This window comes from Bombus terrestris, chromosome 1, assembly GCF_910591885.1.
Source record: "Bombus terrestris chromosome 1, iyBomTerr1.2, whole genome shotgun sequence".
Taxonomy (NCBI): Eukaryota; Metazoa; Arthropoda; class Insecta; order Hymenoptera; family Apidae; genus Bombus; species Bombus terrestris.
The window spans coordinates 11,350,043-11,369,309 of record NC_063269.1 but is presented as its reverse complement, the minus strand read 5'-3'; the positions used below and the strand labels follow the sequence as shown (position 1 = coordinate 11,369,309).

Here is a 19,267-nt window from a genome sequence, read left to right as displayed (position 1 = left end):
CAATAAATTTTAGCGTTGAATCGAGCCGCGTAACCAGAGGAAAATTAGAGGAAGTTGCCATTACCTGCATAATTACCAAGGCAGCCTTGATACGAAATTTTCGGCGGCAAATTGCGTTCGCTCGTGTTTCGCGTTCGAAAGAGCCGCCTGTTCCCGGTTACGCGCCGCGTAATTAGTAGAATTGAAGGCAGAACTGCGATATGAGTCAACCAACCTGATGAGAAGTGTTTTTCTATTCAACAAATAATATTATCGCTTCACACCGACATCGAGATCGTGCGATATTCACACGACTACGTTTGCGAACTCATGTTTCATCAATGATAACACTAACAGCAGACATCGTTAGCAGATGCAAATATTGAAAAAAAATAAAATAAACATAAGAGGAAATATCCAGATATCCAGGGAAGAGATACAGTTATTGCAGCCACGACTCGTTATTGATCCGGTTGATATTTGAGGTAATCGAATTTTCTGTTTACGGTGCTAATTGTTGCAATGTTCTATATATCTTATTCATTACTCTTTATATTGTTCCGTTGTTCCTTTTGTGCCATATTTGGAAGAATAATGGTAGTTTCATTATTTCTCTTTGTGTTATATCCTGAAAATTTTCTGCGATATAGATTTATGCCAATTATATTTGTATTGGATAAAAAAGAATTGCGTTAAAAAAGGATTTGCACAGGAAGAATCCCTTTGTGAGCACAGACATTTTCAATTTTCATTTTATTGCGTCCCAATTAAAACTGCTTGTTAAACAACAATGTTAAAATTTCAAACGATGTTATCTTGAGATAGTTTTAAAGGAAATACTCGTAGCCCATTTGAACCTGAATCGTGTTAACTACTCGATCGAGAGAACTGTTTGTTTCAGATACTGATGTTTTAAACGATTAGAATACGAATTTCAATGATATTCAAAACACCCAATCTGCTCGAATGTTGCATGGTACTTAACAATATATTCTTGTAGCGGTTTAAACTCGTTGAAGCTCGTTTACTAAATGATGACTGCTTCTAAGACTCTTCTGTCTTCTCGGCTTCGATCATTATTATCTTCACTCATCTTGAGAAACAATCTGTCTTCTACCGAACAAATCGTACTGCTATTAACTGCTTACGACAAGGTACTTTAATTACATAATTTTTAGAAACTCATTTAGAATGGTTCGATATAATATTTACATTATGAATAACTACTTTCTTCCTAATACGCTACCGGACATGATATTAGGACATATATTCTATATATCCGCGTTATATATTTGAATATCGTATATTTTTTATAAATATTTCCTAAGACCATATTTTTTCATTCTTCAACATCGCTAACTTATCTCCCACTCTTATGTATGCTTCTTAACACGCCAACTTAACCATTATTTATTGTACAATACCCCAATAAAATGGGAATAGATACAATAGTTATCCGAAAATAGCAAATATTGTCCTCCGTATTATAAACATTGTAGAATAGCAAAAATGACACGGACAAAACTAATTATCTCAAAATAATTCTCCCTTCTACCAAGCGCCAAACATAAAATCCCAACACTCCGCTTCTAATATTCCAAAAGGAATAATCTCCATCTCCCTATTAATAATCCTGTCAGCACTTCCTACGAAGGTAGAACCAGAATCCACTGTCTTAAACTGCAGGTCACTAGGTCGACTTCAACTTCGCCTAACCGCATTCGTGGTCGCCGCGGACGTCATCGAGGATTCACGGTCACAAAACCGCGAACTATAATTTGTCAATGGGAGTGACGGCTTCGTTTAACTCGGGAGGTAACTTTCCATTGTTCAGTGGAACAATCGGGAACCGTGGAAAGATCGTGTCGTCTGCGTGCGGTATGAAGGCGCACAGTTCCCGCAGACATTTGCATTTGCACATGGCAGCACTCGTGGCGCTCGTTAATAAGCAGAGAATCCCAAACAGAGAGAAACAGTCCGATTAAGCATATCGTTATAATGGCTTATTACATTGGCTGGACGGCCGATCGATGGCCATAATTCCGCGAAATTAATTTCCCCCTTCTGCATGATACGTTCCCGATAAACCTACTAACCCACCTATCTCTCTCGACCTCTCATGGCCTCTTCGTCCTCTCTCTGTCTCTTTATCTGCGTTTGCAGCGATAGAAACACCACAACTGGCTGCAAGATGCCTATCGACAACGGAACATTGTCGCATCTGTTACACGGGACGTTTTTGTCGTGGTGAGCTCGCTTTCGAACGATTTGCGCCACTGACAAACCTCTAATTACGCGTCCGCGCAATTAGATTACTATCCTGTTTTGCATATTTCGTATCAATACCGCTTATTTATCTGCGGCTAGTTTAAGTAGGCAGAAGCGTAGGCCGCGCGACCTCTTCGTTTGATTATGCAGCTGTGCAGAAATGCCAATTTTTTGGGAAATAGTTGCGAGGATGTTGCTGTTGGTTGGTTTTAGTTCGTGTGGCTGATAACGCAGGCTGTACTGGTTTCTGTGTAGGGATAAGAAATGGTGAATATGTATGAGGTATAGGGGAAAGGTGAATTGGTGGAAAATTTTTAGCGTTTGCGGTGGGGTTTGGCTTGGATTCCTTTTAGATTGATTGGCAGGAATTGATCTTGATTTAATCTCTTACTTTTGTAAATATTTTTAATGTAGAAAAATGGTAATAAAAAAAATAAAAAAAGATGTTTTAATGAAATGTATTCGATTACTTTGAGATACGATAAAAGTTAAATGAAATGTTTTTAATGTTTGCGATGTGGTTTTTCTTGGAATGGTTGGTTATTGAATTGATCTTGAATTGATCGTGATTTAGTAGTTTAGCACAGAACATTAAAAGACGTGCTTCAATGGAAAAGTATTTGATTCAATCGAAATGAAAAATTCTACAGCTTAGCAAATGTAGAAAAAAATCAATCACGGTGTTGGAAGTCTAGATTCGTTTAATGTATTAATCCAAGTGTGAAATCCATTTTATTTTATTATAAGAAATTTCAATTTACAATAAAGTACGAAACGTGATATTAATGGATTTAATAGCTGATAAAATCCAAGTGAAAATCTCAATTTACACGGAAATGGCGTGAACGCGACAAATTATACAGCGTAATTATATAAAATTACTTAATTACATCGCGCATCGTAAATTGCTCGCAGTTTTGAAAATTTAAACTGGATTTCGTAATCCCGCGAGGCGATGTAGCGGTTTGAGGAGTGTTTTTGCAAAGCCCATGAGAGACGAGAGAGAAAAAATTGCTGCAGCTACGAAAGCAGCAAGCTAACCCGATAATTTCCGCGTTCCACTGCAGAGAATTCCTTTCTTTCCCTTTACCAATTACGTCATAGGCCGACGTTCCCATCGGTATATCGAATTCCCGACGTCATCGTGACGCGAACATCGTTTCCTGAACGTTCGACTCGTTTTCAATTGGAGCTTTTCCAACGATATCGCGATAGGATTAAGGCTCCAATGGAATTTCCCCATCCGTTGTGACATCGTAAACCAGCTGGCTTTGTTTGAACATCTCCCTCGCGAACAATCGTACAAACACATGCTGGCTTCTTCTCAGGCGTATAAATGGAACGCGCGAAATAAGATTTCCACGCGACAAGTTAAACGTATTTTAACAGTAACTATTATTTTCATTTTCACTTATTCCGGACGTATTGGTTGGTTAATTAAGTTTTTATTTTATTTTACTTATTATATTGCAAATTTTTATATACATTTATGAAAATTTTTTTAATGGAATAATATAATAACGTAGAATGCAGACAATATTGAAATATATATAAAATATTCGAGGCGGGGTATTATAACATATGTCTTATTTTAATCACTGGATTACGGACGTTTCTGCATTTATAGGAAAAACATAATATGCAAACATATGTATATGAAATATTCATGTTAAGGCACGTATTGTCATATTTAGTAGGTGGAACAAATCTTTATTTCAATTTCAGCTCTTGAATTACGCTCATAGAATTATGAAATTTCATAAATCTCAGCAGAATATTGACCAAATTTCTTCAGATTATTTTCTAACTTTTAATTTTTAAATCTACCTTTATCCTCCGATATATCGTTTAAAATTAGTATTCGTAACGTTTGCCACTTTCTATAACTACAACTTCCTAAAATATAAGTTAATAAATACACTAAAATAATATCTAAGTGCGCATGCGAAGTTCATTCATAGCTTTTCATCTTTTATCTACATTCAATACGATAAGTATATCTATACATAATTTTCGATATTATAGCTCAAATACTCACGATTTTCATGTAGTTTATGAGTGAGTATCCGTGGGGCCAAGTGTCGGTGGATTCACAGGAAAGCGGTTTGATGTCGATCTGTTGGGATGTATCCAAATCGTGCAGTGCTTTCGCAAATAAGTGCACGGCGTCGTACATCAATGACGTTTCAGTCTACAAGATTCAGAGACAATAACCAAACATATTACTCTCATGATAATTAATAAATCGTTGGAACAAATTTTTGAAATAATTTTTACATAAAAATCCGTGTCACATAAATCAGATTACATTTTCGAAGTATCGATTTCTATGAAACAAGATTGCATTAAGCTGAAATTTTCTTTCATAACAAATAAATTGTATTATTATTTATATTATCTGTGTTAGATAAAAACGAGACAGCATTGTGAAGATTTTTACGATCTTGCAATAAATAATAGTAAACTTTACTTAATGCGTTTAAATTTCTTGAATTGCGATCAAAATCTTCTGAAAACATCATTCAACAAGCAACGTCCTTGCTTGTATCGTGACTGCACTTTCTTCCCTTTGAGGTATACAATATCTTCATAAGATTTTACAAGACATCATTCCTGGAGCCATTTAACCGAGAATCAGGTCTGTTTCTCGCGTGTGTGGTATATGGTCAGATAGTTAAGGCAAAATTAAGTAATCTAGTTAACATGGAAATTTCACACTGAGTTTTGCAACCTGAGTTTTTGTGATTGAATTTATATACAACATGAGGCTTTTCCTTTAATGTAATTAAGCTAATATAAAATATTCAAAATATTTCTAAAAACTTGAAGGCATAACCGACATGGAATGACCGTGGAAATTCTTCTTAAATTTTATCAATGTAACAATAATCAAATTATTATTGCTCGAAGGTAATCGCTTGGGAGCTTTATTATCTCCTCTTTATTAATAATTTACAGTCAGGAAACATCAAAGCACTCTGATTAATTATTATATAGCCGTAAACGCTGCAAGATTGCCAGTCTATATCTTAACACACATATTGTATTAAAAGTTTCAATTAACGTGAAAACACTGTACAAATTTTCTGGAAGTTCGTTTAAATTCACAGTACCTACCAATTCTCGAAAATGGCAATCTCAAGAATTTAATTTCACAATTCCTTTAATTTCCTGGGAAAAATTTTTCTAATACTTTTAACATAACATCTAGTTGCTCGTAATTTTAACCAGAGATTCGTTGCGTCTTACCTTTATGCAAGTGAGGTTGTTCTGTTCCAGCCGTGCATGAAACAAAAATATTCATTATTCGATTACAGATTCTTCGTGTAGTCATAAAATTACTATTCTAAGATTAATAATGATAGTGTAACATTAAACAAGTATATATATACAATGGAAGCCAAAAGAAAGTTTAAAACATAAACAAAAGTAGGGAAATTTTATTGTTACAAACAGAAAACAATTTCAGTTACAGTCTTATAAATATTTATACCTAGTTATATGTTTACCACTATAGATTATCTTTTTCTTCGATTTCCTTATATGTCTTTTGAGCAATGCATTAATCATTGAACCTTTCTCAATATACAGAAAAGCAAAAAAAGAAAGAGAAACGAGTAACGATCAAAGCAACTAAATGACGATTACACTAACATAATCCAATTATTAGATACAAAAAGAAAAGGTTCAATTTTATACGCAGATGTTCTAATGTCGCAATTACATTCAAATTGCACGTTAGGCGCCAGAAAACGGATACTTAGATGAAAACGTTTCGCGTTTTAAAATTAGCCAGTAGGTTCTACGTATTTTATTGTAAGAAGGAAAAGTCCACGTTCTATCGATCAGAATCGATCATAGTGTCGGAAATAAACGATTGCCGACGTTTCTTTATCGCAGACGTGATCGAAAATTAATTATCCCCCTCGTGACCGTAACCACGGGGAAAATACGGTAAATGAAAATGTTCACGTGCCGCGGTGGAAGGATCGTGAATCGAGGTGTAAGTACCGACAGACGACAAATAACAGGCATTTCCTATCTATACTTACTACAGTTGTCAATAGCAATATGCGCGTACCAATTTATCTGTAATTCAACGGATATACTGATCATTTGCCACGTGCACGCGATCCTAATTAATTATGATTTTGTTAAGTTCGTGTCGCTGGCAATCTAGTAAACTCGAAAATCGAAACGATGCTTTTGTGGAATCGACTTAACGTCAACTATTATATAGAAATCCAGAATGAAATTTGCATTTGGTATAACGTATTGGTTGATCCATATGAAATATTACTTTCTCAAATAAAAATACAACCATATACTACACATAGTTCCTTTAAAATATTTGATACACTATCCCGAAGATTGATTCGGTTTCTTGGTATTTTTATTACAAGTCTTCTTTGAACTAATATGATTTATCAGTGTAAGAAATAAAAAAGTTCTTGAAATGGATCTGCTATTGTTTCTTCATCGACAGATTCCTCTACAATAATTTATGTACTTCATGGTAACATTGTATATGTATATACATATTACATCAATTGTAAAATATCTTCATGTTGAGAATTGTGGATCTTGATGGCCACAAATATTGTTATGGGAACATTGAATTTACACTTGGGATTAATATTAACCTAGTCGTATATTTATTTTATGGACGATTTCTAGAATATCCATTGATACACACTTGCACGCGTCTCAGCACTTTCTTCCATACCCGACTGTTAACCGACTGAACAGTTTACATTCATCTGTTTTCCACATACATACCTCCACACACTGATACTCACATACAAGTATCTCTTTTAACCCAGTCCAGCACACAAAATTATACATATCTCAATACTTCATGTAATATATAATACATGTGTTATATGAACAATCTTGAAATATGTAGAATAGAGATAGTAATAGAAAAATAAGAATGAAGTAATTCAGGATATGGAGTTCACATAGACCCAAATGACTCCTAGCAATTCATTTCTTTGTCCAAATATCTTTTGAATCGTTTCTTCTTAATGTTATTTTTTAACTTTTTAAAACATTTAACAGAAACGAATACAGATATTACAACTGTCACTTCCTTCCAAGTTATCTTACGTATATAATTCTCTAAAAGCAAGTTATTTAAGTGGAAACGAGTCCAAGTTATCTAACTGTACCCGTATGAATACAAACTTGAAAGCCAGGTTAATTGAATTCATGCTTAACGATAAATACAGAAAATTCAAAAACACTCGAAACATTGGAATGAAGGGGCTATAGAAACTGGTGTAACACTATTACAGAAATAGTAACATGGTTCTAGGATTGAACATTAAGGTAGTTCTTTGTATCGATACTACACATGCCAGCAGACGTAGCTCGACAGTTGTAAAAGAAATTCGCGGACCAGTTCGAGGGCAAATTGAATTTCGCGGGACAGAATGTAGCCTGGGTAGCCGGTGAATCGCAAAAGGTTTCGCTATTCGTATCCTGCCACGGAAGCTTCCATGAATCGGCCAATAAAAAGAGACGACGAAATTTCGACTCGTCCGATTTTATCGAAACCACGCACGCATTTGAAGGCACGCGTGCTTATTATCGGATTCCATCCAGCCGAATCTTTCGGCTGCGCAAACCGTGATACGCGCCATCGAGGACCTATTCTCATTTCTTTTTTATCCATAGAACGATCTGAATTCTGGGGGAACTATTTCCAGACCTTCTACCTGATGAATTTTTCAATACGGTGCATATCTCGGTCTATACTTTTCTATCGTACGTTTTTTTTAACTAAAAAGAAGTTTTAGGGCAAAAAAAAAACAAAGATTATGAAGGAGGAAATACACCGTTCTATGTAAGGTTCGCCATTGTCGAAAATTATTTTGCAGCGCAGAAAATACGCGTTGTGTCGTCAATGTTCACACGTGTAGTTCGATATCAACGACTTTTAAAATAACAATGTGGATTATATGATTGTTAAAGATATGTGTGATTACAAAGATAAGTGTAAGTGCAAAATGAGTCCATGTGGTATTTCTACCAAGTTTAATGTCTGCTCTGTTATGGTTATCATATTGTCAAAGTGTGAAAAGTGTCACGTCCGCATCTTCGTCCCCTTTGTAAGGGGATAAGATGTACGAAAAATTTATTCTGACAGGGGTAATTGAGCGCTGATTAATAAGGAATTTCTGGTATACGAGTTAGCTTTTACAAGTTTCCCTTCTAGTAAAATTGCATATAGAAAATCTGAAACTTTAAAAGTCTAAAATTAAATAACAGAAAAACCACGTTTGTGTACTAATATGCATAGATACGTAAACTTGTCATAAAATCAACCATTGCTACTATGTTAACAAAAATTATTTTGCAGCGCAGAAAACACAAACTTTTCTCTTGTAGTCGGTGCTCCATCTCCGAAGCTGATTGCTAAGCAAGCCTCCGCCTCTTTCTAGCCGCGAGATTTCTTCTCTTTTGAACTAAGATCGGTCACGTACCATCATTTACTCACATCCGCTCAATTTTCTTGCATCCATGTGCACGCGTATTTACATACTCGTCGCCGTTCTCCTAGCCAACGACTCGTACGGAATCGCTAATGCAACTCATGCTAGCCTTCGTTGCTCGTTTTCATCCAAGATCCCTAATGTTTCTTCCTTCTCCCTGCTCTAATTATTCTGCCTTCACTCTTTCTCCATTTCACGACTAACAACTTTCTGTTACTGTGTAATTGAGCTGAATTACGACGAACAATAAACGCGATTTCGTATTCGCTGAACCATTCGCTACCTTTACTCGAAATCGAAATACTCCGTTCGACTCTCCGCTTCATGGAAATTACAGAGCTTTCCTATTTCGTTTCTTTTTAGATTTTTTTTTCTAACTTTTCTAGCTTCCTTTTAGGGTGCATTTTCCCCTGAAATAGAGAGGGCAGTGTGGAAAGAAGCTCTAGCGAAATAAATCGGGTTAATTGTACGTAGAGAGAATACAAATTTCACCGGGTACGTTCTCCCCTGGTACTTTCTGTCTCGCTGTCACGGGCTGGAACTCCTGGCCTGCTCTGGAACTTCTTCGAATGTTCAATGAATAAATCAGTTCAGTTATGAAGCACAGCTACCGGAGTAAGTTCGCTCGTGGTCTTCCACTTGAATATCTCTTTCGCGACTTTTACCACGTATAACGTGGCCCTCTTGATCACAGTAATGAATGACCTGTTAGCTAGGGCAAATTATTTCCTATTTTCTCTAACGATGCATTTCAATGTCGATATTTCAAAAACGTATCATGGTTGGTTAATTTTTATCGATGTAGTATTATAGGCAATTGTATAGTTACAGGGGAGGACACGATATTTAATCTGTTTATATGTACGTTACAAATGCACTACAGTTTTTGACTCAAGTGAAAAATATTACAGAAAAGAAATGAAGTATACAATTATTTTTTCAGGATTTTCTTACATAAATTAATAGTTTCAAAATACCGTATCATATATCTAAAAAGTGATACATTTGAGGGTCAACGTCAGAATTATAAAATATTTCGTTCATAAGGTCTGAGCTTCATCTTCATCTTCTCCACTTTCTTCGTCAGATTTTTATTTCGCAATGCTAAACACGATCCGTAATAAATTCCTCCAGACGAGAATGCAACGAATCCAGCCATGGATTGGCTTGTCTCACAAGAAGAGCCTTTGTAAGTCACCGCGACGTGGCTTTTTATTGTGGCTTCCGGATGCGTGGCAAGAATCGATTCCTCGTCGGTTCTATCCGTTCTTCGCAAGCAAGGGAATAGCGATGAGACGCTAGCCGATTTACTTGTCAAAACGTTGTCTCTCCCAAACAGTTACGAAGGATCCGAATTTAACGAAGTCCCGGCGAAAAAAGTGCATCCTCAAGTGCACCCATCGTTGACTTCCGCCGGGTCGTTTCCTCCGCGTTATGAACGGGTCAGGGATCAAACAAGCGTGGCCTTCTCCAAGGGGAAAAGAAATGAATGGAGGGTATAGGAAAGGCAGAGAGACCGTAGGTAAAAAGATATAAAGCTCGGCAACCTTAGAATGCCCCGGGGTGCCTTCCAACGGTTCCAGCCTCCATTATTTAACTGCTCCTTGGGCCGCTGATCTCGTTCAATTGTTTGCGTTTTCATAGGTGAGCTTGTGATCTTATTTTCTGCGTTTCTGTCGGTCCCACGTGATACCTTATCCAAAGGGCAACCTTCTTTCTAAGTTGAGATACCTTCGGAATATTTTATTCAATCTTGTAATTGAGAGTCACTTCCACGGGAAAGTGGTACGAATAACAAAATATTAAGCTGGAGAAGACTAAATGAAATTGGGTTTTAGTAAATAAGATTTGTATACTTTCAAACGTTAAAATGCATTACTATGATGCACTTTTGAAAGCTTGGAAGTTTGGAAGAAAATATTCTACACGAACGCATACAATTGCATTCATGACGAAATAATGAAATAACAGTAAAATACATATTTTCTTCCTATCGCGTTACGTATTTGCATCAATTTTTAGGTGGAACTCGACTGTTTGTAATATTTCGTCGATAGTTTAGTCAGTTTATTGGATCGTCAAAAGGGTACGATGTATTAGAAAATTTTCTTTATTTAAAATTTGTCATGAAAGACATAAAATATATAAGATAACATTTAACGTATTATAGCTATCAGCAAATATCTTCTAAATTAAGGCTACCACATTCCGACTTAAATTATTTTTTATTATTTTCAATCTTTTCCCTAGCTCCTTATGATCCGAAAATGCAGAGTTGCGGGTCTTCCATCAAATTCATCCATATCCAGGCTCTTCATATAATGTGCGTCGACAAAAAAGTTAGGGCGAAGTTCGTGTGAACGCGTGAGGGCGTCGATGCAATTTAACCTTTTTAAGGGAGTGAAAGCTGGTTTTGGTTGTGGCAGATGTTGCTTCCCACGAGATGACCGAACGTTCAGATTTGCTGCTCAACTTTTCCGCGGTTGGTGCCGTGCCAGATGCTCGCAATGATATAATCTGCCTCCGTGATGCAGGCTCACGAATCGGTCGAACGACTAACAATTAGGAACGTAACTTTTGTCCTGAACTTGTTTGGATTGTAGCTGAACGTTGGCGATTATAGCATGCGAGAAAAGTTATGATAATGAAGTGAAACGATAATGAAATGTATGGAGAATGAAATAGAATGATTAGAAGACCCCAAGAATTTTTTATATTCAAAAGATGATTAAACAAATATAAACTTTGAAGAATATATTATATTCGAAAAACAATAAAAAAATGATAGTATGATCTCAATTATTAAGAAATAACACGAAATTCATAATAGGCAGTAATATAATAATATCAATGTTAAAGTTAGTGACTGATTTTTAGTGCACTATATCTCCTCTGTACAAAAGAAAGAGAAAACAAAAGATAAGTTTCATCAGAGCCATTGATAATAACTCGTAAAATGAAATTTATTTCCATATAATCTAAAAGTATTTATTCATGAAAGAATTGAAAATCAAATTAAATTTGAGTAATATGTGACAAACACAATACCCTTTTTAAAAAATTTTAATTCCTTTTCATTTACTAATCACGTTTTATCTTTACCGCTATGAGCAAAAATTCGAGCGAAATAAATTTCTACCTTTATATTAAACAGCATAAAATACTTGGAGTAAATTTTGAAATATTCTGTTACTTACAATTGCAAAATTGTTTGAATAAAATGTCGAATGAACCGGCGAATACGGCAGGCTAAAAATTTTAGCACCCTTACTTCTACGTTCAATTGTATCATCAATCGTTTTAGTAATTTCCCTAGTCGCATTTCACCAATCGAAGCAAACAGAGAAAATAGGGATACCTAATGGGAATACTAGCGAGTGTGCATGTGCGTTCGCTATGTACGTACATATGGATTCAGAGGATCACACATATATACTCGTACACGTAATACGATGTCATTTCGTTAGCGGGTTTATATGCGGCAGAATGAGGAACACACGGAGGAAGTAGGTAAATTGCATAGGCAATTTCCGCGACGAAATTCGCGCGATCAATCGAATACCGCAGTGAAATTGGCTACGAATTAGGTTGACCTATAGAAGTATTGTAACTAGAAACAGTGTTCGTTCCCTACATTTCTTTTTCGCGAATTATAAAGTTTTACATGTATCTTTACGTAGAATAAAATTTCTAAAATATTTGAAATTGAGAAAGTTTCTAAAATGAAATTAATGCCTTAAGCGATACATTTATTAGCCAAAAAGCAATAATAATATCTTACTTTCGCAAAATAAAACATTTAAATCGGAAAATATTTATTCATAATAAAATTCGATGTATCTTTTGAACTCATATTTCAACGTAATGTAATATAGACGTCGACACGATTTGTGCGTATACATACATATGTATATGGGAAATTTACATGTGAAAATCTGTATAAAGTGCATATAATATGTAAAAATATTTTAAAAAGTATCAATTTAGATTCTTTTTCTTTATTCGTATTTGCAAATATATGAATTAACAAAATATGCGTGTATCTCGAGAAATATCTTTGGAAAATGAATTATTGAAATAATGTTGCAATTTCATTAAAAAAAAAAAAAAAAGAATGGACGAAAATTTTATACAATTAGAAAATTTCGTCATAAATTTAAATGACTATAGAAGAAAGTGCAATAATAATTTTCAAGTTGAAAATTTTAAACCAATAAATTTGGAGGCTGCATAAATAAGTAGTAGAAGTCAATGTAACGCCAGCCAAATTTAACAGCGGTTTTAGAAAAGTTGCACTATCTACGTCCGAGATTTGTTACCTGTAAAACAGTGGATAGTGTGTAAGAAGTTTGAGCTTTGTAATTTGCAGGACAAAGTTCTTTATGCACCGGATTCTTCCGGGTCCGCCGTTTTACTGAAAGGAAGTCGACTGTCGACTTATTTATGTGGGTTCCACAGAGCAGAAAGTTGAAAGCGACTTTGTTTCGGAACTTGAGGGAATCAAGAACGTTACAAACCAGAAAGTCAAACAAGGGTCACGATAAAGAGGTTTCAGGGGTATTTAAAATCTCTTGTGGCGATAACAACAGTGAGAAATAAATATATCATATTGTCTTGCAAGAAGGTCGACGATTAAAGAAATTGAAATCGGTAGAAAGAAATATTCACATTGTAAAATCTTATAATCGTTGCTTGAACAGTTTTCTTCCCTGTTTCATAATGAAGCTTTACAAAAGAAGTTATATTCCAACGTAACTTTACGGAAGTGAGTGGAGTAACTAATTCAAATTAACTAAAATATCAAAGAGGTTTAACTGCGAATGTTTTAAAGTTTCTTTCCTCTGTTTGAAAGAGGCAGATATTTTCCATGATTTCAATTCCCTACATTTAATTCTTATTTTATATAGAAATCACATAATTACAAGAAACTATTATATTGCTCTAACGTCATATTGCTTCAATTCCAAATTCTTGCAGAAGAGAAGCTTCCTTAATATTAAAGTGTAGTACTGCCTATAAGTTTAACCAACCAAATAGTTTAAAACATTTGTAAGTAATTGTGTAAAACTCTCACAAATAGAAAATTGTATTAGAGAATACAGTCTGCAGAGTTCTCTATAGGAACTTGAAGGAATTGGAATTTGTATAAAACATGTATCACATAGACAAATTCCTTTAGACCTGTGCCCTCTTATGTGATATAATTAATTACAATTAATAACAAACAAGTCATAAGACATTCTTTTATTATAATTTCCCAATTTTATCATGACGTTTCTAATAGCAACTAGATTCCATCGAAATAATAAATCACGTTCGCATTACATACTACTCTCTCGATGACTAAATCAAAAAGTGTCAAATTCCAAACCAATGCTTAAATTACTTATTTATTACCCGAAATTTTGTAAAATATATCCACTTTAGCAAAAGAGTTCAACGGGAAACTAATCGCGGTTTCATCTTCTCAATGCCTTCATTTTTCCAACATTTCACCTATACACGTTATATATCAGGAATTCAATTTCCCGTGGCACTTTTCGAAGTTTTCGAAAGGCGAAATATCGAATTATGTAGCACATTCCAGCTTATTCTCGGTCAAACATGAACAAGCGTACGGGTAACACCCGCTGCATTTACAGCAGAACGTTCCGCGAGTTGGAGGAAGATCGATGTAGCTGTCAAGCTGGCTTGTGCGGGAAGAATGTAAAATTAGAGTGTTATTACAACGGGCAAAGCGGTGGCAAGCGGCTAGCTAGCATGCTCCGTTGGTGCGACGCGGAACAATCTATGCATTTGCATGCATACGGGACAGGTCTGATGAGTTCGAGCAGGCTCGTTCAGCGAGAAAATTACATCGACACCACAAGCCTGTAACTGTTAAAATCTTTCGCGCCGGCGAGGCGACGCGACGCGTCGCGGCGCTAATTAAGTTCGCACGCGTGCACGCTGAAATTTTGTCTGTGCTCCGTCGGCGTAACGCGCTTACGTTATGCGCGCTGCCGCGCCATGAGAAAACAAACAACCGTTTTCAACTCAGCGAATTTGTACGCGGCACACTTCTGTTAAACGTCCCGTGTTGCGGGAATGTTCTTCAATCATACAAACGAATATAATATCAAAATCAGAATGGGTCTCAAATAAAATAGAATGAACTAATTAAATTTCAATAAACGTTGCAAATGGTTATACACGATTTTAAATTATTACCGCAATGTTTAAACGACCGAACTAATACAGGATGAAATTGATGGGTACGGTTTGATAAAAATTTAATTATCGTGAAAATCAATCTCTCCGCGGATAGTAGAAATATATCCAATATGATGAATATTCGAAATTTAGTAACTCGATCAATCGCTTCTATGTATAACTAATGACAATTATTCGAATTAATACGTAATATTAAGCGATATATTGTCGTACCTTGTTGGAACTCTGTCCCATATCGAGTTCTCGATTATAACGCTTCTCGCCGTAGATCCAATCTTGCACGACTTTCTGTATGTCTTGCTTCTCCGGATCCACTAATCGGAAGGCAGTGATATTGGTCCCGCCGTGCTTGAATTCCTCCAGATCGACGCTGTGTAGGTCCTGCAAGGAATTCGGTTCACTTTATGAATTTCTTGAACCGATTGCCGACTTTTTGCATGCTGCTCGACCAAGAATTTTATTGCCTCCCCGCGATAAACGTTTAATATCACCGTCCACACTAGACGTTTGCCAGGAATTCTGAGATTTATAGAAGCCTCTATATCTGCGGATGGGAAAAATTGTCATATTTCCGATACTTGGAATTATTGTCGTTCCAGATCGAAGATACATATATGTGGTCGAATAATTTCTATAATCTTAATGTGAGAAAAACTTCATTAATGCTTGAAAAATAAAAATAAAAGAAATTTTATTTTCTGGTTGTGAAAAGTTGTATCCCTTGTAAGATATATTACACATTCAGTATAAACGACAAACGTAACTGTAAAATCGTAAGATTTATCAATGTGAAGGATAGATACATATAATTTGAGATATCTTTGAGTACATAAGAACCTTTAGCTTCATTCAGAGCTGCACTACATTAATTTAGGATTTCTTCCTATTTCCTTCGGAAAAAGCAGCGTTTTACTCCATGGCAAGTTAATTTTTGCAAATGTTGGTTGCCATTTTTGCAACGGATAGTCTAACAGATAGACACATAGAAGCAAAATATCAATTGGCGGACACCTTTCATTAAGATTTAACTTTCGCCAAGATTTAAGTATTTCAAAGTTCTTAAAACTGCCATTTAATATCATTATACACATATTCCAGGATAATATGTGGCTTCCACATATTTCTTTGTGCCTCCATATTATCTATAAATGGCTAAACACCCGTCTATTCGTAAATCAATAACATTCTGCTTAGAGATAGAGATAGATAGAGAGATAGATAGATAGATAGATAGATAGATAGATAGAGAGAGAGAGAGAGAGAGAGAGATTCAAAAGAATTACCCTTTCATAATCGCCGTGTCATCGTTCGATTCAATTCTCTCTCTCGCATAACTCAATCCGTAATCACATGTCCGACTACGCTTCCCAGGACAGATATTACTTGGCCGGACACGCGACGCCTATCAACAGAAATAGAGATATCTCGAGTGCGGAATGGAGCGAGCAGCTTCTTCACCGAGCTATCTACATCGTAGTGGCAGCCAGCGTGATTTAAAGTCGGCCAGCCTCAAAGCACAACTCCGCGCCGCGTCCACCTTTTCGAATGCTCAAGCAGCCAGCCACGACCATTTATTATCCTTTGTCCTGTGTCCTGGCCGGGATAGATAAGTTTGCCGGTTCCCGATCCGCTGTCCCCTACAATCGAACGATCGACTAGCCTCGCGATACACCAGGCACCGTGGCCGATCGATTCGAACTGGTGATCGATCATCGCCTCGCCTCGGGACGTTCGTTCATTCTTTACGTCGTGATATTGCTTCCAGCGACACACACAGGCCTTCCATTCTCGCTTCGGATCGATAAAATTACACGAATTTCAATAGTTTCGTATCTGAATAGGGTCCGAGTTGCCGAAAGAATATCGCTGGGAGCTGTTGCTAACTTTTATTCAGGTTGTTCGAACATTGGCAAATTAGCAAACCTAAACTGTAGACATTCTCTCCTCATATAAAGGGAATTTGTATGATGTTGGTTGGTTGTTGTTTATGGTGTTGTTAATGGTGGGTTTAAGTTCCTATGTAGTTATGAATGCAACTCATTATCAATTCACCAGTATAGAAATTTTGTTTTAGTATGTAATTACCGTTCATAACGATTACCAATCAGTTAATCAAGATTACTGAAATTTTAAATTTTGCTACAGCGAAATCAGAGGAATGTCCTTTACTACCGAGCAATAATCCTTAACAATGACACATGATTTCCAGTAGACATATATGATAAATCTTCCTCCATAATACCCGGGCTAACAATCTCATATTCAACGACATAATCTTCCATAGTGCCACAAATTACTTCACCAACTAAATGATCATTTCTAGTCAACCAAATGCAGCAAATAATTTTATTATCTTCTCGAACGTTGATCTTAAGGATCGAAGACAATAAGAAACACGCATTAACGAGTCAATGAAATGCTTGTCGCCAAATTAAGCTCGCTCCATGAAACATTGATTCAGGAAGACACGAAGTTATGGCCGTTCGCGTAGACGCGGTCTCGCATTTCTAGGCCACAAATTTCGACATGACCCTCGAATTCTACGACGCCGACGTATTATCGCATCTCGCTGGTCATTACGGTTATTATGCCTGTTACGGTTATGATGATTGTTATCGTGGTTATAGTACCCGCTGCCATTAAGCTTCTTATTACTAGCGTTTAGTAGACGTAGCACCGCGCCACCAGTTCTGACTCCTTATTACCATCGAGTTATTTAGCCGCAGTCGTATCATCGCGTCTCCCATTTATATTCCACATTTCCCTCAAATTCCACTCATTTCAATTACTTGATGCAAATCGTTCGCCATTATCGATTTTAATATCATCGATTGTTGGAGAATACGAGGCTAATAGATTGATATTGCTAGACCAATCGGTCTTCAATTGTGATGAACAGCATCAATTTTTGGAAAATTTACTCTCAATAGCCTGATACTGCTAGGTCGATCGGTCGTTATTATCAATTAATAGCATCGATTTTTGAAAGATATGAGGCTAATAGATTGATATTTGTAGGCCAACCGGTTGCCAATTTTGATTCATCGCGTTGATTTTCAAAAGATATACGTTTAATAGATTGATATTTCTACGTCGTTCGTTCGCCATTATCGATAAATAACGCCCGTTTTTGGAAGATTAACGGTTAATAGATTGGTAGGTCGGCCGGTCGCCATTAACGGTCGCGTTTGTTCAATTTCAGAGGAACGCTGCTTCCACGTTATTTCTCCTTTTCGTTGTCGGTATATTGCGTCGGTGATCATTAGACCGATGTAATAGAATCGCTATGATTTTATCGGTAATAATATACGCGCGTTGAATACAGCTGGCATCAAAGCGCAATTACAGTTCGTTGCATGAAACTTATTTACGTCAGGTATTTCATTTATTAATTCATTACACCTCGGGCAACATAATTTTACCGTTCGTCGAGCACTCTACCCAACCAATACTGCCGTATTTTCTTGCTTTCGCTTTGTTCCTTGCGAATAATGTGAGTTAGCCCAGAAAAATATGTGGTCAGCCATTAGTTCTACAGTTCTTGCGAAAATATTTGAATATTTACCATAGAAGATTTTTACAATCTTTTATATCATGTGTGTTTGGAACATTTTAGAATTTCATTACTACCGTAATAAGTAAACTTATACCAATCTCAAAACGTACATTTAGTAAAAAATTAATATACAGCTCCAGCGACGATCTTAAGAATATCATAAATCTTACAAATAGTCCCACTGAATATTCAAGCTTATTAACGTAACGAATGATTGATTGCTTAAATACTTTTGTAATTGTAAACTTTTGTACGAAACGTATAAGCTTAGGCCATAAATGCCCTATAGCTTCTACATATAATATTTAGATTTATTTTAAATCTTATCAATATGATCATGATATTCTTATCACGCTGCCAATGAAGTTCCAAAGTATTTTATACATATAACGTACATAATATACTCGTATTCATAAATGGTGTCTGCAAATCTTCGAATATTTTCATGAAGACATTTCTATGTAGGTACTTATTAAGTGCAAACTGTTAAAGCAAAAATGACGCTATTCTGGGACTAGGTACATATATTTTGTTATAATTTAATTTATGAGCACTTTCGTAAGGAAGGAAGAGTTAAATCATCACTAAGTATTTACGCATATTTTTCATACCAAGAATAAATTGTGCTTTAACCGGTCTTCCATAATTAACAGACCCGTTATTCCGAACGGAAAGTGGCAATTTCGAGGAAAAATGACCCCGTCGATACGAGTGCTCGTTATTCATCGAATTATGACCATTTTAACATACTGGT

The 19,267-nt window shown here is 36.0% G+C and overlaps 1 protein-coding gene across 6 annotated transcripts in view; it reads right to left on the bottom strand.

The window, feature by feature from the left end:
* Positions 1 to 19,267, bottom strand: part of LOC100642436 (glutamate receptor ionotropic, kainate 2) — a 282,902-nt gene that overhangs the window by 26,044 nt on the left and 237,591 nt on the right. For all 6 annotated transcript variants that reach the window (XM_048408633.1, XM_048408628.1, XM_048408624.1 and 3 more), the window contains 3 exons: positions 15,171 to 15,338; positions 5,497 to 5,517; positions 4,286 to 4,438 (listed from right to left, as the gene is read on the bottom strand). In XM_048408633.1, coding sequence (XP_048264590.1) covers positions 4,286 to 4,438; positions 5,497 to 5,517; positions 15,171 to 15,338 — 342 coding nt within the window. The remainder of the gene's footprint in view (positions 1 to 4,285; positions 4,439 to 5,496; positions 5,518 to 15,170; positions 15,339 to 19,267) is intronic.